The 23,952-nt window shown below is 51.4% G+C and overlaps 1 protein-coding gene across 2 annotated transcripts in view; it reads left to right on the top strand.

Moving 5' to 3' along the window:
* Window positions 1-17,623, top strand: part of NIM1K (NIM1 serine/threonine protein kinase) — a 35,266-nt gene extending 17,643 nt beyond the window's left edge. The window contains exons 2-4 of one of the 2 annotated variants that reach the window (XM_036309886.1): window positions 1,847-2,742; window positions 14,020-14,288; window positions 16,759-17,623. In XM_036309886.1, coding sequence (XP_036165779.1) covers window positions 2,445-2,742; window positions 14,020-14,288; window positions 16,759-17,508 — 1,317 coding nt within the window. In that variant the 5' untranslated portion in view covers window positions 1,847-2,444 and the 3' untranslated portion in view covers window positions 17,509-17,623. Of the gene's footprint in view, window positions 1-1,717; window positions 2,743-14,019; window positions 14,289-16,758 lie in introns of those variants that run through there. The other variant, XM_036309887.1, reaches the window with a different exon arrangement.
* Window positions 17,624-23,952: the final 6,329 nt, after the last annotated feature.

Below are 23,952 nucleotides of genomic sequence, written 5' to 3' on the forward strand. Positions count from 1 at the left end.
TTTTCAGAGCCATTGTGCAGGAAATGTAATTTGCGGGTGCATGTAATCCGACCACACTTGGCAGCTGAGTCTGACCCCTCCGTGTGCAATTGGAATCTGAAGTTAATCAGCAAATCCAAAACCTGATTCTCAGTCGCAGGCCTGAATGGAGTTGAAGATACAGAGCCCAAGTCAGGAGGGGGAGGGGAGGGGAGCAGAGGAAAGTCCTGGGCAAGCACCACATGGGGGCCAGAGACCAGGTTCCAGGAGACGTGAGCCCGGGGTGCCTGGGGACACCTGAGCCTTTGGAAGAGGCAAGGTTGGGGGGCACTTGGCTTTTCTGTCTCTTGCATTCAGTCCTGTAGCAATTCTCACTGTGGAGGTGGGATTCCAACTTGGCTTTCACCTGCGCAGAAGTGGGGCCGGGAATCCTGATGGAGTAGAAGGTGGCCCCGGCCGGGGTGGGGGGTGGGTGGCGGGGAGAATGGGGACTGAAATCAGCCTTCTGAAAGAATTCAAGCCAATGCTGGGAGCGTGTCATTAGTTGATACATAAAGGTACTTGCCTCTACTAAATCCTGCCTAATGTAACGGTCAGTGAATTCTAAGTTAATGCATCCCTTCATCATGAACCTTTATTGACTAAGTGCCTGGCACGGTGCCAAGCTCTGGGAGACGGGAGTATGAGGGGCAGGTGCCTTAGGCAGTCCTGTACTCACCTGTAGCAATGTGATGTCATCAACAGAAGTGGAGATTCACGTTTCCAAGGCAATGCCCAAATCCAAAAATCAAGTTCCACACCCAGTTAGCGGCACTTTCTGTCTGCAGGCCCCGTGCTGAGCAGAGGGAGACAGGGGGCAGCAGGGCCTACAGTCCCCACCTTCATGGAGACGAGACATTGTGGGAAATGCACCAAGTGCCCTGGGGGCTCAGGGAGGAAGTGAGTCTTTCCTCCCGGAGGGCGCAGGAAAGCAGGTCAGGAGGGCGGTCTAGCGGGCAGTGCTTCCTCTCACGGAGGATGCCACGGATTTCCACCCTCTGCTCCTGCACCTTCAAAATGAGCCGCTGGGCCGGAAGGCGGACACCTGACCAAAAATATCCAGGAAATAAGACGAGGAGGACATTTAGCCTTTGGCATAGAATGACAACAGGAAGAACGAGTAGGAGCAAAAAACATAGAAAATGTTGTAGGAGAACCTAACAACTGAGACCACATTGGAAGCATAACATTTTTATTTGAATCAATGTAAGAGCTTTTGAAAACGGATGTTAACAGAAAATCTTTATCATCATGACTATCCTATTATAATTTTAAAAATCTGGTTTTAAAGCAACTCAAAGCTCCCGGCTGGTGTGGCTCAGTGGTTGAGTGTCAGCCTGTCAACCAGGAGATCACAGTTCGGTTCCGATCAGGGCACATGCCCAGGTTGTGGGCTCCATCCCCCAGTGTGGAGCGTGCAGGAGGCAGCCTATCAATGACTCCCTCTCATCACTGATGTTTCTATCTCTCTCTCCCTCTCCCTTCTTCTCTAAAATCAATTTTAAAAATATTTTTAAAAATAAAATAAAATAAAGCAACCCAAAGCAACATGCATATTTTCCTAAACATCACAAAATAGAAAACCTGTTTTGCTAGAAGTGCTTGCCGGCTGTGAGGGCTTTTCTGAAAGGAGGCCAGAGGAGCGGGTGCACATACCTTTTCCTCTTGCTAAGTCACATGTAATCGGGCATTTACCGCTGGCCTGCATCAGAGCTGAAATTCGCATAGTGCTCTCAGGTCAGCGCTTACAGAGCAGACCCCCTACTCGTCACCTACCCTGTGCAGTTCATTCGCCTCGCTAATACATTTTCTCTCTCTCTGTTCTTAGGGCGAACAGCACCTGCCAAATTTTTGAGACAGCTCGCGGCTTAGGGGAAGGCTCATCTAAATAAAGGCCGGCTAAAGTGACATAGCAGGACTTAATCCTCCACTCGCCTGCCCGCCCGCCCCGGCCGGAAGGCTGTTGGCAGCTTTCTTCTTTCTGGGGCTCCAGATGATTAGGTCTCGGGCCCTGCGACCTGCCGGCAAGAGCCTCGTGAAATGAGGGAGGTCAGAGCTGAGCGCCAGCAGCCGGGGCCCCGGGGCCTCCACAGTGATAGATCCTCTGACCCTCAAAGGGTCAGCGCCTAGCACAGAGCATCAGGCTGCACTGCGGCCAGGAAGTTCCTGCAGCCGGACAGGGGGTGACAGCGGTGCAAGGACGTGCGCCCCCCTGCACAGTGAGAGCTGGAAGTCCAGCACAGGAAGGTGAGGGCCTCCGGGGAAGCTCTGCGGGCTCCGCTGCCTCCTGCAGGCCGGCTCTGATGGGCTGGGGCCCTGGCGGTCCCTAACGCCCCTCGCCCACCCAAGGGGCCTCTTCTGCGCCTCCCAACCTGCCGCTCGCCGCGCCTCCTGGCTGAGATGGAGACGGGAGCTGCTGCGGTGCCATGACGATGACAGCAGTGTGCGTGGATGGCGGCGGCCTGGTGAGCCCGCACTGCGCCCGGTGGGACCGGCGGGACAGCGTGGAGAGTGGCTGCCCCACGGAGTGCAGCCAGGAGGAGGCCGAGGGGCAGGCGCGCCAGCTGACTCCCTTCGAGAAGCTGACCCGGGACATGTCCCAGGACGAGAAGGTGGTGAGAGAGATCACGCTGGGGAAGCGGATCGGCTTCTACCGCATCCGCGGGGAAATCGGCAGCGGGAACTTCAGCCAAGTCAAGCTGGGGATTCACTCCCTGACCAAAGGTAGGACCTGTGCCCCAGGCGCCCCGTGGGGGCGGGACCCAGTGCGGGGCGGGGCCAGGAGCCCAGGGCCAGGAAGCCAGTGACACGTTGTCACCTGAGCCCTGCCCTCTGTTATTTCAGTTAATTTTCACGGTAAGGGGGTGAGGACAATGTTTTTGTTTCCGCTTTATAGATAGGGACACTGAGACCCACAGAAGTTACATGTGGCCTCAGCAGTTCAACCTTAGATGATTCTGACCCCAAACACTCTCTCTCCCCCTACACCATGCGAATGAATTCGCTCAAACACTGTGGGGCCCCTGCCGGTGTTCCCAGTGGTTACAGACTCTGCCCACGTGATGGAGGTTCACAGGTTTGATTCTTGGGCAAGGGCATGTACCTGGGTTGTGGGTTCACTCCCTGCCGGTCCGCTCCCCTCAAGGATGAGTGCAGGAGGCAACCAGTCGATGTGTCTCTTTCACGATGTTTCTCTCTCTCTCTCTCTCTCTCTCTCTCTCTCTCTCTCTCTCTCCCTCCCTCCCTCCCTTTGGCCCTTCCATTCTCTCTGAAAAAGCGATGGAAAAATACTTGCAGGTGAGGATTAACAAAAAAACCCTGTGGGGACTCTGTCCTGCTGACATGGAGTGTGGCTTGGTTCCAAGGCAACTCACAGTCCAAGCTTTTGTTTATGCCTCCCGTTTGTATCTGTGCGTCAGTACCAATGTCGCAGAACGGCCCGGAGACCTCCAGTCTCCCCTCCTGACCCGAGGCTGCTACTTGTGTTATATTTGGGGAAAAGGGCTTTGCTCTCAGGACCACCACTGCTCACTCCCTGCTGGCCCCCTCCGTACTGTCCGCTCTGCACCCTCCTCATTGCTGCTGGGTTCCTTGCTGTCTAACAAAGGCCCACCCCTGCTGGGTACCAGTCGCGCTGGGTCCTAGAGCAGCAGTGCCCAGCACGCTGGCCTGGGGAGGGGGGGGGGAGGGGGGATGGGCGGGGGGACCCTGAGGAGAGCCGGGCTGTGTGGGCTCTTCCCCGCTTACCTCTTGCTGAGCTGAAGCCTGGACATGATCAAAGGGAGTTACAACACAGAAAAGGAACCCTTGCGATCGGTACAATTTACAACTTCCTAAGCCCATGGGCTTGCTCTGCCCTCTCCCCGAGAATCCGCCCTGACATGGTCTCTCCTAGGCCCCAGCCCGAGCTGCTCTGCCCTGTTGTCAGAAGGCACAAGGCCAAGAATGATGGTTGCGTGTCCCACTGCCACATACTGAATGCTCTCAGCTTTCTTGTCCATCTCCATCCACATGTTTCATTCTATTTCAGCTCAGATTTTAAAGAGAGAGAATACAGGGATGGGCAAAAGTAGGTTTATAGTACGTGAATCACAGAGTTTATTCTTGTATTATTATTCATACACTAGAGGCTCAGTGCACAAAAATTTGTGCACTTGGGGGTGGGGGGGCATCCCTCAACCTGGCCTGTGCCCTCTCACAGTCTGGGACCCCTCGGGGGATGACCACCTGCTGGCTTAGGCCCACTCCCTGGGGGGATTGGAGAGGCTCCCACCACCACTGCTGTACTGGCAGCCCCTGCATTGAGCATCTGCCCCCTGGTGGTCAGTGTGTGTCATAGTGACCAGTCATTCCTAGTCATTCTGCTGTTAGGGTCAATTTGCATATTATCCTTTTATTATATAGGAGTGCCTGGCCAGCCTGGGTAACGGGCTGATGGCTGTTTGCAGGCTGGCCACAGCCCCTTCAGTGTAGGGGTCCCCACTGGGGTGCCTGGCCAGCCTGGGTGAGGGGCTGAGGGCTGTTTTCAGGCTGGCCACACCCCCTTCAGGGTGGGGGGGAGTCCTGCTGGGGTGCCTGGCCAGTCTGGGTGAGGGGCTGAGGGCCATTTTCGGGCTGGCTACGCCCCCCAGCGGGGACCCTCATCCCATGAGGGTGTGGCCATCGTGGGTGAGGGGCTGATGGCTGTTTGCAGGCTGGCCATGGCCCCCAGCCACCCAAGCTCCCAGTGGAGGCTGGCTGGAAGCAGGTATCTGGGATTTATTTAGCTTCTATAATTGAAACTTTGTTGCCATGAGCAGAGGCCATAGCCGGCTCAGGGCAGAGGGGAAGCTTGGCTTCCTCCATCGCCAGGGCAACCAAGCCTCCTGTTTGCTCCAGCTCTGTGGCTGCCGGCTGCCATCTTGGTTGGGTTAATTTGCATACAGCCACTCTGATTGGCTGGTGGGTGTGGCTTAGGGCGTAGAGAAGGTACGGTCAATTAGCATCTTTGTCTTTTATTAGTGTAGATTATTGTATTATTTATTACTATTGTTAACCTGCTTTTGCCCGCCCCTGTCTGATTGCTCACTAACCAGTCGATGATGGGCCAACTTGGGGTCAAGGGCATCCCGTGTCAAGTTAGCAGCAGCCTTAAGGTCCTGCGGCCCCATGACTCTCTCAACAGAGCCCAAGGTCCAGACAGGTGTGTCTGTGAAGGTGAGCAGAGTGACAGGGCATGTCCACCATAGAGACAGGAGCCACAAGACGGCATCTGATTCCGTAGACAGGCTCCAGCGTGGGCTGGACCGGAGAAAGAGAAGCAACAACTGGCATTTATACATGACTTCCTTCTTGGACTCCTCAGGTGTCTGTGGTATCACTAAATTAAGTTCATTCTTGTCCCTGAGTTGCGGAGAGCACGGCATTTTCCTGCGGTGCAGTTGGGCACTTGGGTGGCCTCACTGGCATGAGATCCTCACTGCTAACCAGCCCTCTTGTCAAAGGTGCAAGTCACCCGATGGTTACGGGATCCATGTGCCAAAGGGGAGGAAGGTCAAAAGCACAGGCAGTGCGGAAATCAGATCAACAGCAAGTTCAAACAAGCCAGAGAATGTACCAGCAGCTAACTGAGCACATTAGGCCGATGCAACAGAAGAAAGGAATCCCAGCCTCACCTCCCAACTCTTACGCCCTAGTCCTGGCACCACGCCCCACCTCTCTCCTGGGCTTCTACCCATCAGCGAGCCCCCGCCCCCCGAGCGAGCGGAGGAAAGAGTAGGAAAATGAGAATGAGTGGGACTGAAAGGGGGGCAGGAAGGGAAACCTGGGTGCAGAGGCCTGCGAGGCGATGAGGACAGGTGGCTGTTCAGGCGCTGGGAAACAATCTCCGGCAGGAGGATGAAAAGAGGACAAAGAGAGTCAGGGCGAAAAGACCGTGGCTGTCAATGGAGAGGGGACGTTTGGCTACTCTGAGTGGACGGGAATGAAAAGAAAGGGGGAACGTTCCTCTAAAAGCTGTACGTCTAGCCCTAGCTGGTTTGGCTCAGTGGATAGAGCGTCTGCCTGGGGACTGAAGGGTCCCAGGTTTGATTCCAGCCAAGGGCACATGCCTGGGTTGCAGGCTCGATCCCCAGTGGGGGGCGTGCAGGAGGCAGCCAATCAATGATTCTCTCTCATCATTGATGTTTCTATCTCCCTCTCCCTTCCTGTATAAAATCAATAAAATATAAAAATAAATAAATAAAAGCTGTACGTCTAAAAGAGGAAGGTGACTCATTGACGAGTGTTTTGGGAAGACTTGCTGGGAATTTCAATGCCTGTCCCACAGCCAGGCCACGCCAGAGTAGGCAATATGGGTTGCCATTCCTATCAGTATGGTCCCCATACAAAGCCGACTTGGCTGGGTCGTTGCGGGTGTCCTAAGAAGCGTGGACACGGGCTCGATGAGATAAATAAGGGCGACTTTCCTGGGATAGCCGAGGGCTCCCGTGGGCCAGCTCCTAGGACAGTGAGTGGTTTTTAAACCGGTGCCAGCTGCTCTAATCTCTAGAAAAAGGCTCCAATCCAGGCCCCTGCTGGCCGGGGTTTATTTTTGTGGCGAACAGCTCAGGTTCCCCCGGGCCTTGCAAGCTGATAGGGTGCCTGAAGCCATCATGATTAGAATGAGGCTGATTAGAAATTTCTCAAAAGAGATGATGCGCTCGGCTTCTGAATATTTTATGTCCCATCTGTTGCCACAGAGAACAGTGAAGGAGGCGGCGGTGTCTGTCCCTTTCCCTGTGTGCCCTTCCTGGCCTCTTCTCCCCTGGTCTTCCTCTCGCTACTCTAGTCTCAAGTTTCCTGAACGCTTTCTTCTCCTCTCTCTCAATTTATTTATTTATCAGTTCACTTATTCCTCTTTTCAAAAATATAATAAACTCTCCCGTACCCTCACTTCACTCTGGGCCTTTAACAGAGATGAATGAGGTACATTCTAGCCTGATAGAGACCCACACTATGTAATGGAGACAGACAGGAAACAATCAGTAAGTGATGTCACCCGGTAAGGTACAAAGGGTGTGCTCAGCTGTCCCTGAGGGTGTCAGGAAAGGGTCAGTTGACCAGGAAAGGCTGGGATTGGGTGTTGAGGTCTGAGGAGAAATTATCCAAGTCACAGGGATAAGGGGATTCCAGGCAGAGAGAAGCTGTCAAGCTCATGGAGGCGTGAGCCGGTCTGGCGAGTATTTGTAGGTTTGAAAGCAGCTCGGTGAGGCTGGAGCCTGCGATGCACCACCAATGTGGGCGATGCACTGGGCGATGCAGGCAGGGCTAGATCATGGAGAGCCTTCGTGCGTATCTGGATTTTGCCATTTTTGTATCAGGGAGCCATTGAAGAGCTTAAAGCAAGCAGTTAATACAAGGGATGAATAGAATTTGATTTCAGTGAGGAAGGTGAACTTGAAGTTGGGGTGTGACAAGACTCAGGGAAGTCAGAATAAAATGTTACTTTAATGGTCCAGATGAATGATGATGTCCATCCCAACTCAGGAAGTGGCAATGAGATTGGAGCAAAGGGGATGCATCTGAGAAAAGTTTTAGAATATTGGAGAACCTTGTTGTTGACTGGAGGGGGGAGGATGAGGGAGACAAGGGGCAGGAGGAATTGGGGAGGACTCCCAGGTCCCTGGCTTTGATAGTTAGCAGTCAGTAGCGAACACAGGAGAACAAATGGGTTTGACAGTAAAGATTTGGAGGCACTGACTTGGAGGCACGTGGAATTCATGAAGTAATCAGTCCAGGAGCCATCTTGGAGCGCAAGGGAACGTCTGGATGAAAAATCAAGATTTGGAGCTTAACAAATCCATGGTATGCTAAAAGTCTTGGGTATCCTGGTCACAAGCTCCTTGGTGCCAGATCTTGTATCATATTGATCCTTGGAGTTCCCCCACATGCATTATAAGTAACTAGAGGCCCAGTGCATGAAATTCGTGCACTCGGCGGGGGGGATAGGGTGGTGTGTCTCTCAGCCCTGCCTGCACCCTCTCGCAGTCTGGGAGCCCTCAAGGGATGTCCAACTGATGGCTTAGGCCCGCTCCTCACAGGCCTAAGCACTGCCATGGAGGCGTGAGAGGCTCCCTCCACCACTGCTGCGCTCGCTAGCCGTGAGCCCTGCTTCTGGCTGAATGGCACTCACCCTGTGGGAGTGCACTGACCACCAGGGGGCAGCTCCTGCATTGAGCATCTGCCCCCCGGTAGTCAGTGCACATCATAGCAACTGGTCATTCCACCATTCAGTCTATTTGCATATTAGCCTTTTATTATATAGGATAAGCATTCAACAAATGTTTGCTGAATTGTTGGCATACTAACTTCTCATGAAAATGTAGTATTGGTGGGGAAGAGATATTAGAGGGAGCAATGCAGGGCAGTACTCTCTGGGAGGTTCTCTACACTGTAATCTCCTAGGAGGACCCAACAGGGAACTAACTCAGTCTCTACTAAAGCTTAATACAGAAGACCCATTGATTTTTTAAAAGTGATCCCTCCTCTTGAAAACATTAAGAAAAAACCCAGCAATTAAAAATCATGTGTTCTTATTTTAAAAATAGTAAGTGACTTGTGAATCCATCCTAAAAACAAGCCCAACATTTGAAATACAATAACCCAAAAAAATGTTCATTGTGGCGTTATTTATAGTGCAAAGGACTTGGAATCATTTCTATAATCCAACAACATTAGGAATAGTCAAGTAAACTAAAACATACACATTGGATGTGAAGTTACGGAGCCATTAACAATCATGACAATGAAGAGTGAGTGGCAATGTGGAAGATGCATTGGACCAACAATAAATGAAAAAGCAAGACCCAAAATTGTGTGCATACTGTTAGGCTAATGCTTTCCCTGTGTTCTTGTCAGGACTGCATGAGATCATTCATTCAACAAATATTTGTTGAGCATCTATGGGGTAACAGGTTCTCTTCTAGGGACTGGGGATACCGAAATGAACAAAATAGACAATAATCTCTGGTGTATGGAGCTTATGGTCTAGTGGGGAGAGACAGACAGAAGCCAGTCAGTCAAATATCATTGTGTTATGTAGTGATGAGAAGGAGCACCGAGGGCTGCAGCTTTAGAGGTAAGTTGGCCAGGGACAGCCTTACTGAGGGAGGTGATCATTGAACAGAAAGAAAAAATAAGGGATCTGGTCATGGATGCATATGAGGGAAAGTGGTCAGGCAGAGAGAATAGCAAGTATCAAAGCGCCAGGCCAGGAGTGTGACTGTTGTACTCTAGAAACAGCCAAGGGGGATGAGAATAGAGAATAGCAGGGACCAGATCATGAGGGGCCAATATGTCCTCATAAGGACTTTGGCTTTTCCTATGAGTGAAACCAGAGCCTTGGCAGGAGCAGAGACAAGAGATGATCTGCCTTTTGCTTTAAGACAGTGGTTTTCAACCTTCTGGCCCTTTAAATACAGTTCCTCATGTTGTGACCCAACCATAAAATTATTTTCGTTGCTACTTCATAACTGTAATGTTGTTACTGTTATGAATTGTAATGTAAATATCTGATATGCAGGATGATCTCAGGTGACCCCTGTGAAAGGGTCGTTCGACCGCCAAAGGGATCACGACCCACAGGTTGAGAACCGCTGCTTTAAGAGGATCATCTCTGTTGAAGATAGATTGCAAGGGGTCAAAGGCAGAAAAGGAGAGATCAGTTAGGAGCCTACTGCAATAATCCAGGCAAGAGAGAATGGTACCTTGGACCAGGACAGTACCCTGCGATGCCGAGGAGTGGTTGGGTGCTGGCTCGATTTATTTTATTTTATTTTTTAAAATATATTTTATTGAATTTTTTACAGAGAGGAAGGGAGAGGGATAGAGAGTTAGAAACATCGATGAGAGAGAAACATCGATCAGCTGCCTCCTGCACACCCCCTACTGGGGATGTGCCCGAAACCAAGGTACATGCCCTTGACCAGAATCGAACCTGGGACCCTTCAGTCTGCAGGCCGACGCTCTATCCACTGAGCCAAACCGGTGAGGGCTATTTAGAAAGTAGACATAACAGGATTTGCTGATAGACTGAAAATGGCATGATAAGAAGAGCCAAATGCTCAAGGCTCTTGTCTGCACAATGGCAAAAATAGCATTTCCATTTACTGAAACTGAGAAGACTGTAGGAGGAGCAGGTTTGGAGTTGAGGAGACCACTGCTCATAGTATTGACTATGCTATGTTAGACATGCTTATTACACATCTTTTCATGTCATTATGTTGATAGCTGCACAGCATACCATGATATAGGTCACTGAACCACACTGTAGTTTAACCATCTCTTGCTGGACTCTTAAGCTGTTCCCAATATCACAGAAGTCTTCTTAGGCACACATGTACCCTTGTTCAGATGTCAGATCATTTCCTTAAGATTAATTGAGAAGTGAAATGGCTGGGTCAAAGGGTACAACCATTTTTCACATCTCAATTCATTAATATCAAACTACCATGAATTGGTATAATAGTTTAGGACCATTGTACCAATTAATCCTCCCCCACACACTAAGTACTGGTGTGTCCAGGCACTGACAAAGCCAGATAGCACACAGCCCACACACGCACGGGGCAGGAGGAGGAGACCAACCAGAAGTCAACATTTACAGGTCAGCGAGCTGAGATTACAGTACAGAGAGACACAGAATCGGGGCACAGAGATCTTCATAGAATGGGAGTCATGGAAGGCCTCCTGGAGGAGGGTGGTTTGGAGGCTGGCCTTGAGAGACCGTCAGGAGTAAATTGCGTGACGGACAGGAAAGGGGTCATGCGCCAGATAAATGAGCCAGGCAGAGGAAAGCTTCCAGGCATACGAGTTTCATCCCTTTTCAAGGAACAACAAAAGGTTCTGTAAGAGTTGGAGTCAAGTTGTGGATGGGAGGTGAGGCTGATGGACAGGAGGTGAGGGAGGGGACAGGGATGATGAATGGTGGACAGAGGTGAGGATGATGGACAGGAGGTGAGGATGGTAGACAGGGGTGATGGATGGTGAAAAGGAGGTGAGGATGGTGGACAGGAGGTGAGGATGGTGGACAGGGGTGATGGATGGTGAAAAGGAGGTGAGGATGGTGGACAGGAGGTGAGGATGGTGGACAGGGGTGATGGATGGTGGACAGGAGGGGAGGATGGTGGACAGGAGGTGAGGATGGTGGACAGGGGTGATGGATGGTGAAAAGGAGGTGAGGATGGTGAAAAGGAGGTAAGGATGGTGGACAGGAGGGGAGGATGGTGGACAGGGGTGATGGATGGTGGACAGGAGGTGAGGATGGTGGACAGGAGGTGAGGATGGTGGACAGGAGGGGAGGATGGTGGACAGGGGTGATGGATGGTGGACAGAAGGTGAGGATGGTGGACAGGAGGTGAGGATGGTGGACAGGAGGGGAGGATGGTGGACAGGAAGGGAGGATGGTGGACAGGAGGGGAGGATGGTGGAAAGGAGGGGAAGATGGTGGACAGGAGGGGAGGATGGTGGACAGGAGGGGAGGATGGTGGACAGAAGGTGAGGATGGTGGACAGGAGGTGAGGATGGTGGACAGGAGGGGAGGATGGTGGACAGGAGGGGAGGATGGTGGACAGGAAGGGAGGATGGTGGACAGGAGGGGAGGATGGTGGAAAGGAGGGGAAGATGGTGGACAGGAGGGGAGGATGGTGGACAGGAGGGGAGGATGGTGGACAGGGGTGATGGATGGTGAAAAGGAGGTGAGGATGGTGGACAGGAGGTGAGGATGGTGGACAGGGGTGATGGATGGTGGACAGGAGGGGAGGATGGTGGACAGGAGGTGAGGATGGTGGACAGGGGTGATGGATGGTGAAAAGGAGGTGAGGATGGTGGACAGGAGGTGAGGATGGTGGACAGGGGTGATGGATGGTGGACAGGAGGGGAGGATGGTGGACAGGAGGTGAGGATGGTGGACAGGGGTGATGGATGGTGAAAAGGAGGTGAGTATGGTGGACAGGAGGGGAGGATGGTGGACAGGGGTGATGGATGGTGGACAGGAGGTGAGGATGGTGGACAGGAGGTGAGGATGGTGGTCAGGGATGATGGATGGTGGACAGGTGTGGAGGATGGTGGACAGGAGGGGAGGATGGTGGACAGGAGGGGAGGATGGTGGACAGGAAGGGAGGATGGTGGACAGGAGGGGAGGATGGTGGAAAGGAGGGGAAGATGGTGGACAGGAGGGGAGGATGGTGGACAGGAGGAGAGGATGGTGAAAAGGTGGTGAGGATGGTGGACAGGAGGTGAGGATGGTGGACAGGAGGGGAGGATGGTGGACAGGAGGGGAGGATGGTGAAAAGGTGGTGAGGATGGTGGACAGGAGGTGAGGATGGTGGACAGGAGGGGAGGATGGTGGACAGGAGGGGAGGATGGTGGACAGGAAGGGAGGATGGTGGACAGGAGGGGAGGATGGTGAAAAGGTGGTGAGGATGGTGGACAGGAGGGGAGGATGGTGAAAAGGTGGTGAGGATGGTGGACAGGAGGGGAGTATGGTGAAAAGGTGGTGAGAATGGTGGACAGGAGGGGAGGATGGTGGATAGGAGGGGAGGATGGTGAAAAGGTGGTGAAGGTGGTGGACAGGAGGGGAGGATGGTGGACAGGAGGGGAGGATGGTGAAAAGGTGGTGAAGATGGTGGACAAGAGGTGAGGATGGTGGACAGGAGGGGAGGATGGTGGATAGGAGGTGAGGATGGTGGACAGGAGGGGAGGATGGTGGACAGGAGGGGAGGATGGTGGACAGAAGGTGAGGATGGTGGACAGGAGGTGAGGATGGTGGACAGGAGGGGAGGATGGTGGACAGGAGGGGAGGATGGTGAAAAGGTGGTGAAGATGGTGGACAGGAGGGGAGGATGGTGGACAGGAGGGGAGGATGGTGAAAAGGTGGTGAAGATGGTGGACAAGAGGTGAGGATGGTGGACAGGATGGGAGGATGGTGGGTAGGAGGTGAGGATGGTGGACAGGAGGGGAGGATGGTGGACAGGAGGGGAGGATGGTGGACAGAAGGTGAGGATGGTGGACAGGAGGGGAGGATGGTGGATAGGAGGGGAGGATGGTGGACAGGAAGGGAGGATGGTGGACAGGAGGGGAGGATGGTGAAAAGGTGGTGAAGATGGTGGACAGGAGGTGAGGATGGTGGACAGGAGGTGAGGATTGTGAAAAGGTGGTGAGGATGGTGGACAGGAGGGGAGGATGGTGGACAGGAGGTGAGGATTGTGAAAAGGTGGTGAGGATGGTGGACAGGAGGGGAGGATGGTGGACAGGAGGGGAGGATGGTGGACAGGAGGGGAGGATGGTGCACAGGAGGGGAGGATGGTGAAAAGATGGTGAGGATGGTGAACAGGAGGTGAGGATGGTGAAAAGGTGGTGAGGATGGAGGACAGGAGGGGAGGATGGTGGACAGGAGGGGAGGATGGTGGACAGGAGGGGAGGATGGTGGACAGGAGGTGAGTATGGTGAAAAGGTGGTGAGGACGGTGGACAGGGGTGATGGATGGTGAGGCTGAGGAGGTGAGTGGGTCTGATTAAGGGGGGCTTTCTTGGCGAAGCAAAGGACCTTTAATGTCATCCAGAAAACTGGGTAAAGATCATCAACTACAACGTCCTTGGGAGGCAGGAGTTGGCATCAGGCCCTGTGCAGGGAAGATCAGGGATGAGCTCTGTGAGCTTGGGGACAGCCATTTAACCTCTGTCTCATAAAATAAAGGGGCTGATCTAAGTCCCTCTGGGTTCTAAATTTCTTTTTTTTAAAAAAATATATCTTTACTGATTTCACAGAGGAAGAGAGAGAGATAGAAACATCAACGATGAGAGAGAACCATTCATTGGCTGCCTCTTGCACGATCCGGGATCAAGCCCACAATGCCGCCAGGCAGGAACCGAACCGGACCTCCTGGTTCATAGCTCGACGCTCAACCACGAGCCGCTGCAGCCGAGCCAGTTCTAAATTTCTATGAGCCTGCGAACACTGGCACATTCTTTTCTTTTTTTCCAGAAAAGGTGGCCATTAAAATCCTGGACAAGACCAAGTTAGACCAGAAAACCCAGCGGCTGCTCTCCCGTGAAATCTCCAGCATGGAGAAACTGCACCACCCCAACATCATCCGCCTTTACGAAGTCGTGGAGACCCTGTCCAAGCTCCACTTGGTGATGGAGTACGCGGGGGGCGGGGAGCTCTTCGGGAAAATTAGCACCGAAGGGAAGCTCTCGGAACCAGAAAGCAAGTTCATCTTCTCCCAGATTGTGTCTGCTGTGAAGCACATGGTGAGTGGGCGAGGAGAGTCTGCTCTCATTCTACCCACAGTGAGAGCGTGCGGCTTCCGTTTACCATCATGCAGCAGCCCCGAGGGCTGTCTCACAGGGCAGACAGTAGCCCCTTCTCTGCTGGTCAGAAGCCTGGCTGTGCTCATTCTCCTTGCCTCTGAAGGATCACCCAGGAATCTCCAGTGACAGCGCGGCCTCCTGGCTTCTGGAAGTTAGCAGGAGTCACTCTGAGCAGCTCGATGACACTCACCCACTCTGGTCACACCTCTCTCTCCAACCCCATCTTCCTCTAGCCAGAGCTCCTCGCTCTTTCTTGGCCTTGCCTTCCTAACTCTGTGTTGAGGATGCCTTCTCCTCTATCAACACGTCTCACATTCCAACTCCCATCCACCCTTCATGACCCAGCTCAGGCCCGTCTCTCTGAAACTCCCTTCAATATCACAGCAGCTCCCACCCATCTTTCTCAACTTCCGTGAACTCCTCTACCTCTTGTTGCCTCTGTGCTCAGACTTTGGTGTCCTATTTTAGTCCCTGATTCTTTTTGTAGCTAAACCTGGACTCCCAAAGCACATTCCCTAGATCTTTTTAATAAAATATATATATTTTTAATTGATTTCAGAGAGGAAGGGAGAGAGACAAAAACATCAACAATGAGAGAGAATCACTGACTGGCTAGCTCTTGCACGCCCCCTACTGGGGATCAAGCCCAAAACCTGGGGATGTGCCCCCTGGTTCATACTAGTGCAGTAGTTCTCAACCTTCCTAATGCCGCGACCCTTTAATACAGTTCCTCATGTTGTGGTGACCCACAACCATAAAATTATTTTTGTTGCTACTTCATAACTGTAATTTTGCTATCTTCATGTAAATATCTGATATGCAGGATGTATTTTCATTGTTACAAATTGAACATAATTAAAGCATAGTGATTAATCACAAAAACAATAAGTAATTATATATTCAATATGTGTTTTCTGATGGTCTTAGACGACCCGTGTGAAAGGGTCGTTCGACCCCCAAAGGGGTCGCGACCCACAGGTTGAGAACCGCTGTACTAGTAGATCAACACTCAATTCCTGAGCTACGCCTAGATCTTTGAAGAGCTGCGCTTCGGTGCCCTTTGTAGCCCTGGCTGAATTGCTGGGCGCAGGAGGAACTGACTGCAGACCCGACCACCACTTTCACAAATATCAGCACAGATGTTCGGCTGCCCTCTTTACCCAGGTCTCAGTCCAGTGGGCAGACAAGAGACACTTGTCTGGGGTCTTAGTTGAGAGGCTGTTTCTAGGTCATTCCTTTGCCTGGCTGTTGTGGGGTCAGTGACCTCCTGGCCAAATGATCAGCAGGGAACTAGTGACCTGGGGGACCCAAGAGAGCAGACAGGAGGAACGGGGGAGGAAGGAGTGAGCCGGGAGAAGAGCCTGGTCCCAGTGGCGGCGGGCGCTTTAGCCAGTCATTAAGTGGCCTGTGCTGTGGTGCACCTTCCCGGGCCAAGGAACAAGCCAGACACATCACACGACAGAGCAGTTGGGAAAGGAGTCTCCCACGTCCTCCTTGGAGAAGAGACCGGAAGACCCAGGAGTAGAGGGTGCAGACCGAGTCCTCCGGAGCTCGGAGCCCTGACGTTCCTCCCGGCGCCCTGGTCTCCAGAGGATGAATCGCAGACAGGGTTCCAAATTCCATGGAGGGTATTTACTCTGCACCAGCACCCTGCCAAGCGGGACAGACGCAGCGGATTTACAGTTCTCCCAACGCCCCATGAGGTGCCCATCCCTATCCCATTTTACAAGGTAGCGAACTGACACAGCTGGTATCGTTGAACCTACAGCCAAGCTGTCAGGCTCCAAAGCCTGGATGCTTACCCAGGAGGCCCATCGGCAAGAGGGATAGTAAAGCACATCCCAGGAGTCGTTGGGACTGAGCAGGTGAAGGTTGTCCGGATTCAGAACGCCAGGGTGGGTGTCGGGCCTGGGCTCAACCCACACACTCCTGCTGCTGGCACCTCCTCCCTTCTACTGACTTCTGTGCGATGGAGGAGCCTCCTGGCGGAGTGTGGTGGGAAAGCTGGGAGGGCTCCAGGCCTCCTTGGGGTTGACCCTAGTCAAGAGATTGCTCAGCCAGAAAAACCCATCTATGACCTCAAAACAAAGGACTATTGTCTCAACATGTTCTGGAATAGTAGTTCAGTAGGATTTGGGTCTTATTTCTGGCTCTGATTCCCGAGTTCACACGTGGGGGACAGACTCCAACCTCACCCCACAGGAAAATGAAGCCTTTCATCCCTAGGGGGCCTGTGGGTGTTGTTTGGCTAAAGGTCATGGCAGGGCAGCTCTCCAGGTTTGCTGACGTGGTTAATCTCCACTGAATTTCCGGTATTACGCCATCTCACTGTGTCAGAGCTGCTGATGCATGTTTCCTGCTGGTATTTCACTCTGGAAATGACCGTTTTCCCCTCTGTCTCCTCCCACAGCACGAAAACCAAATTATCCACAGAGACCTGAAAGCAGAAAACGTGTTCTACACCAGCAACACCTGCGTGAAGGTGGGCGATTTCGGGTTCAGCACAGTGAGTAGAAAAGGGGAGATGCTGAACACGTTCTGTGGGTCCCCTCCCTACGCTGCGCCCGAACTCTTCCGAGACGAGCACTACGTGGGCGTGTATGTGGACATCTGGGCCTTGGGGGTGCTTCTCTACTTCATGGTGACTGGCACCATGCCATTTCGGGCAGAGACCGTGGCCAAGCTGAAGAAGAGCATCCTCGAGGGCACGTACAACGTGCCTCCCCACATGTCGGAGCCCTGCCTCCGCCTCATCCGGGGAGTCCTCCAGCCCATACCCTCTGAGCGGTACGGGATCGACTCCATCATGAACCATGAGTGGATGCAAGGGGTGCCATACCCCACCCCTCTGGAACCTTTCCAGCTTGACCCCAGACATTTGTCAGAAACCAGCACCCTCAAAGAGGAAGAAAATGAGGTCAAAAGCACCTTAGAACATTTGGGTATCACAGAAGAGCATATTCGGAACAACCAAGGGCGAGATGCCCGCAGCTCCATCACCGGGGTCTATCGCATCATTCTGCATCGGGTCCAAAGGAAGAAGGCTTTGGAGAATGTCCCAGTAATGATACTACCAGACCCTAAAGAACGGGACCTAAAGAAAGGGCCCCGTGCCTACAGAGGCATAAGACACACATCCAAATTGTGCTCAATTTTATAAATTGCGTCAGACTGGTGGTAATTAACCAAGGTCATTGTTGCTGCTTTTAAACTTTTTCACGGTCAACTTGGTGGGGACATTTTTATAATTTCTAAATAAATTTAAATTTAAGGTATACATTCTTTCCCCCCAAAGAAGTGTATTAACTCAGATTCTGGCTTGATTTACAATCTCCTCTTGTTCCAAAATGCCAGCTGTGTCTACAATGGAAGAGCTGCTGTGTAGGAGACACCCCTATGGAGCAAGACTTGCTTCAGTGGGGCTTAGCTCACTGAGTCTGCCCCTTGAGTGTGTTGCTTGTGGGTGTGTAGAGTTGTAATCTGGTATGGTCTGAAGCTGTCCACCGGGTGTACTGGTTCTAGGGCCTCCAGGGAAGTGCAAAGTCAGCCACTGCCTGGGGCCACCTGGCAGGAGCTACAGAGGGATCTTCAGATGGCTATTTGTTATTTGTATTGGGGTTGGAGGTGCCCAGGCGAGGCCCAGCTATGAAGCAAGGCAGGCTGGTGCTAGTGCCTAGTGCTGGGACTTGGACCTTTTATTGATAGGTGTGGGGCAAGCTGTTCCAGCTGCAGCTTGTTTAAGAGATTTTAGCAAAGTCTGAAGCCTGAGTCAGGACTGGCCATTCATATGGAAAAGCTGCACAAACAGCTTGGGTGGGACTGAAAATTGGATGGGGTGGGGTCTCGGAAACCTCAGGGCCACGCAGTGTGCTCCATGCTGATGGAGACTCAGATAAGGTGCCTGCCAGTCAGCCCTGTGACAGGGGAAGTCCCAGCAATGGGGGAACAATGACCCCTGCAAACACCCATCTGGGAGAAAGCTGCCCTGATGCCAGACAATCCAGTTCCTCCCCATATGTGTCTGGGTCCCCCAAAGCCTCCCTGGTGCTGGGAGTCTGAGTAAGTTTGTGGACTGGCCCTATAAGTTGGTCTCCAGCAGTCTCCCTATCTCTCAGCCACAGCCCTCCTGGTTTTTACAGCCCGTAGTTTTGGGCCTTCTCTTCCCAACTCTGGAATCCTGGGCTGGGGGCTGGTGTGGGACTGGGACCCCTTGCTCCTCACGGGTGGCCTCCACAGGGACAGGGAAGATCTCTCTCCTGATTAAAATAATGGCAAACGTGGGTGTCGGACCAGCCCGTTCCATGCCTCCTCCCTTCCTGTGCTTTCTTCTTTACTTCTCTAGTTGTAGGACTTCCATTCAGCCACCTTTCAGGTGGTTCTGAATGATGGTGGTTCTGTATTTCAGTAGTAATTCTGATGTGGTTGTGGGAGGCATTGAGCACAGGTGTTTGCCTACACCAACATCTTGGTTCTCTACCTGCCACTTTCAGATGCTAGATCCACCTTGATACAGTGGGCAGGCATGATGTTCTGCAGAATGTCAAGGTCCTTTCAGACTCTATTGACACAGAGCAGGAGACTGGTCACCACCTGGGGGCAACAGAGTAAATGACAATCGATGTCCATCCCAGAGAAACGTGAACTGTCTTTGATCATCTGTTCCCTGGTATCGTTCCAGCGTAGACTTTTATCCAACAGTCCCCCAAAATTTTGGGTGTATATGTTGCATACACGTGTGGCAGCAGAGAGACTTGGCCTCTCCCACTGCACGGGACCTGTCAATCAACTTACCCCTGGGGCCATGATTCTCTCATGGTGACCGGCTACCCCAGGCTCTGCTCACCGACTTGCCTCCTTTCTTTCTCTGTTTGGTTTTGCAAGTCAAGTAACTAACATTCCAGCCAGCTGTCACTCAGAACTCTATGATCTGTTAGCCACTGTCACAAGCCCCTGCAGGGCAAGACACCCTGATTTCCACTCCAGCCTTATGTCCATTCAATTATGTCAACCTTGCCTGACATGTATATACTACACCACATGGCCTCTGCCATGCTGGAATCCCACTGTCCCGTTAGCAAAAGCGTGCCCGGCTCCACGCAGCATTTCCCCATCAATCCCTGATGTTCGAACAGGTGCTGCGCACTCTCATTGCCTCAGTGAAGGGAACGTGCTCCTGGGAAACAGGTGGTTCTCCAGTCTCACGTAATAAGTCCATTCTGACATTCACACCTGCTGGAACTTCCTGTCCCTGCCCTGAACACTACGCCATGGCAGCTCTACTCTGTGCACCTCATTCACTGTGAGCCAAGCTCATGGCCAACCTCGACAGCCGTCCCCGCAGGACATAAGGACCAGCTCAGGCGCCCTTCACTCCAAGTCATGGTTAAATGCTCCCATGATTATAATCTGCCCTTTATCCTGCCTCATATTTGTCCTCCACCCCCACCCCTGGCCCAATGCCCTCAGGATCCTCCCCCGCTCCCCCACCTTCCCCCTTGGCTCCTGACAGTGCGCCTCCGCCAGGTTCCGCAGCTCCTTCAGTGTCTAAGCTACCTCCTCCGGGACAGGGTTGTAGTTCTCTGCGGGGGATGCGTGGGGACCGGCCCAGCTCTCCGTTTGGAGAACAAAGGTATTGGAAGAGCATCTCGAGAAGGTCAAGCAGCAACTTGTAGGCAGGCATCTGCCTCCCTAGACCTCAGCGGGGTCTTCAGACAAGGAAGACCCGCGTGTGGGGAGCCAGTTTTCAACATTTTCAGGCTCATCCTCCCTTTTGTTACTTAGACCCTAGTCTCCCACTCTCTTCCTATCAAGTCCCTGACTTTGATAAAGAGGGTGGTCAAGTCCCTCCTGTGCAGCTCAGCCACCCTCCCTACTAGGCCCTGGGCCTCACAGGTGCTTTTCCTCTGCGGTAATCCAAGGCCCTCAGACTTTCACAGTAGACTTGATGGTTGGCTGACTTAAAAGCATCTTATTTAGTTTTTTCCCCAGGCTTCCAAAGCAGTTAATGAAAGCTGGCCAAACCCGGCCTTTATCATCGCCCTGTACTGGTCAAGTGCCACAGGTGCTACATGATCCGGCTCTGGCCCACCTGCATCTGTAGTGACAGTAACCTGCTGCCCCTGTCTGCAGGGTGACTGCACCCTGCCCACCAGCGGTGCCTTCGGTTCCCCTGATGCCGTGATGTCTTGGTGGCGAGAAACAACACAAATGTATTACCTGACAGTTCTGTAGGATGGAAGCCCAGCATGAGCCTCATTGCGCTGAAATGTTTGAGGTCTGGGCTTTCTGGAGGCTCCAGGGAGAACCCATTTCCTGGCTTTTTCCTGCTTCTAGAAGCATCTCACATTCCCTGTCTGGTGATTTCCTTCCTCCATCCTCAAAGCCAGCAACATGCATCTCCCTGACTGCCCATCCTCCCATGGCCACCAGGCTACAGCCCAGAAGAGTCCTGCTTTTAAGGCCCCATGTGATTAGGTTTGGGTTATCCGGACCATTAGGGAAATCTCCCATCTCCCAGTCCTTAACCTTAATATCTGCTTTCACCATGCAGGGTAACATTCTCAGGGGCCAGAGATGGTCATCTTTGGGGGTGGGGCCATCACTCTGTCAACTACACACCGAATGGGATGGTTTGCATGGTTGGTGAGTGAACCAGCTCCAACCTCCCATCCCGAGGGTCCATTTTATGACTGTTCCGGGTATCAATGGTCGTAGCCTGAATTCTCCAAAACAGCAGAGCCTGAGACAGAAGCTGGCAGGCAAGTCATTTATTTGGGAAATGACCCAGGGTGCGGGACACACAGGAGTACAACGAAGAGAAGGAAAGCCAGCATAAGATGTGTTGCTGGATCGGCCACAGGACACTGGTCGTTGATCTGCAGGATCTGAGTGCTGCTCAGAACTGTCTGCCCAGGGGATGGAAGGAAAAAGCATTTACCCACCAGTGAGTGTCCGCCATTGGTCACCAGCAAGTGACCCCAGGGGAACTTGACCGCTCTGCCCTTCCGGGAGGTGAAATTTTGTGTACCAAGTGAGTTCTGTGGGGATCCCACATCACAGTGGGGCCAAAAAGGGGAGTATGTAGCAGGAATCCAAAGGGAGGTGCTCTCATATTCTCTGAGACCCTGGTGAAGACCACAGGGCAGAGGTCTGAGTGGGGCCCAAGGTTTCAGATGCATAGATCAAAGGCTGGAAGGCTGGAGTACCTTGGCATGTTTGAGGAATGGAGGAAAGGCAAGATGAGTGTGGGACTGAGTGTGGTGCTGGCAGGGACCAGATCCCGTGGGAGTTTACAAGCCTGAGTAAGGAACGTGATGCCCTCCGGGGTGAAAAGTGCTCACTACCAAGTAAGGTAGCCCAGGCAGCTCTCAGAATGGAAGCAACTTGAGCTGGACCCTGAAGACCAACAAGACTTTGCTAAGGTGGGTTGGGAGCTTTCGCAAAATTCAGTAACTCTTACTATTATTGCCTACACAAAGATGGAATAGGACAAATAAGATTTCCTTGTTTTTTTTACTTGTAAACATTTAAATACAAATGCATTTTTTTAAAAAAATTATAACCTAGAGCCCTGATGATCTAGAAACTTCCTGAGGATTGGTATTCATAATCTCCGGCATCAAATTACTATCTTTACAATTTGGGGGGGGGGGGGGGGAAGGATCACAGGTCAACTATTTTCTTCCACCACCAATTAGAGGGAATAAAATGAGGAGCCTATGTTCAATTAAGAGCAGTTGCTAGAAATTTTAAAGGAAGTGTTCATGTTTGTGTCAAGATTACATAGCTCTAATTTACTTAAGAATCATGTTACACCTGGCCGGTGTGGCTCAGTGGTTGAGAATCAACCTACGAACCAGGAGGTCATGGTCCAATTCCTGGTCAGGGCACTTGCCCATGTTGTGGGCTTGATCCCCAGGGGTGCAGGAGGCAACTGATCAATGATTCTTTTATCATTGGTGTTTCTCTCTCTCTCCCTTCCTCTCTGAAATCAATAAAAATATATTTTTTAAAAAGATCATGCTACATTCCTTGTTCTGTTGATTTCCACTTCATTGTTTCTTAGGCCATTTCAAACAGCAGGACAAGAGAAAGTATTTCAACTAAGTTACAAGAGGACCAAAGTGGTTGCTTGCATCTATTTGAGTTTCTCCTAGTGTTTAAAATCTCAGAATTATCAGTGTTCATAATAAACAAAAACCCAGAGGTGAGGGGGAAAGTACACAAATTCATTTGAGAAGGGTAAGGACTCTTAAAACCATATTCCCTAGGGTTCTAGAATTTGCAAAAGTGACCTTAGAGAACAGAACACTGGCCTTTTTCTGAATGACCCAGAGGGAAAGTATTGAATATAGACATGACATGATAAAATGAGCTAATCAGTGCCATAAAATTAGGTGTACTCCCTAATTCATACAATCCAAAAGAGTTGATAGGACTCACTACCTAGTCCAATTACTGCCAATGCAGAAGTTCTCTGTAAAACCCCCGGGAGCACCAGGGACATATACACGTGACTCTTGGGCTGGAAGCTGTCGCTGAGCTATAGAATTTGCTCTGAATCCTTAATTGCTAACTCTTAATCTTAAATTGTTTCAAGGAACACAAAGTAACTCTCTATATAAAAATTTATAGCAAGCCCAGTCGGTGTGGGTGAGTGGTTGGGCACTGACCCATGAACCAGGAGGTCACGGTTCGATTTCGATCATGGGTTGCAGGCTCAATCCCCAATAGGAGGCATGCAGGAGGCAGCCCATCAAAGATTCTCTCACCACTGATGTTTCTCTCTCCGAAATCAATAAAAACCTATTTTTAAAAAAATTTATAGCCCTCACTGGTTTGGTACAGTGGATAGAGCATCGGCCTGCGGACTGAAGGGTCCTGGGTTCCATTCCAGTCAAGGGCACATGCCCGGGTTGCGGGCTCGATCCCCAGTGTGGGGCATGCAGGAGGCAGCCAATCAATGATTCTCTCTAATCATTGATGTTTCTATCTCTCTTTCCCTCTCCCTTCCTCTCTGAAATCAATAAAAATATATTTAAAAGAAATTATAGCAAACTTCATACATGCTCATCACCCAACCTGGGACTTCCTTTCTTTGTCTAAAGTGTAATAATAAATTATCAGTATAAATCACTCCACACTAGAGGGAGAGTCCCTTGAAGGCAAGACCATATATCTTATAAATTTTATTTCTGACTTAAGTGAGTGCCTTGTTTATATCACATTTTGGAATGTTTATTGAATGATGAATGAATTGGTGAATGAATAAATTTAAGTAACACAAGTGCCCATATTTATTCATTCATTCATTCATTTATTTTAATATATTTTTATTGATTTCAGAGAGGAAGGGAGAGGGAGAGATAGAAACATCAATGATGAGAGAGAACCATTGATCGGCTGCCTCCTGCACGCCCCCAACCCGGGCATATGCCCTTGACTGGAATCGAACCTGGGACCCTTCAGTCCAAAGTCCAACGCTCTATCCACTGAGCTAAACCAGCTAGGGCAAAGTGCCCATATTTAAAGATAGATTATCAGATTATCAGCTGATTTCTTGCCTAAATGTTAGTTTAGGAGAGAAAAAGAAGACGCAAATATC

This window comes from Myotis myotis, unplaced genomic scaffold, assembly GCF_014108235.1.
Source record: "Myotis myotis isolate mMyoMyo1 unplaced genomic scaffold, mMyoMyo1.p scaffold_m19_p_5, whole genome shotgun sequence".
Lineage (NCBI taxonomy): Eukaryota > Metazoa > Chordata > Mammalia > Chiroptera > Vespertilionidae > Myotis > Myotis myotis.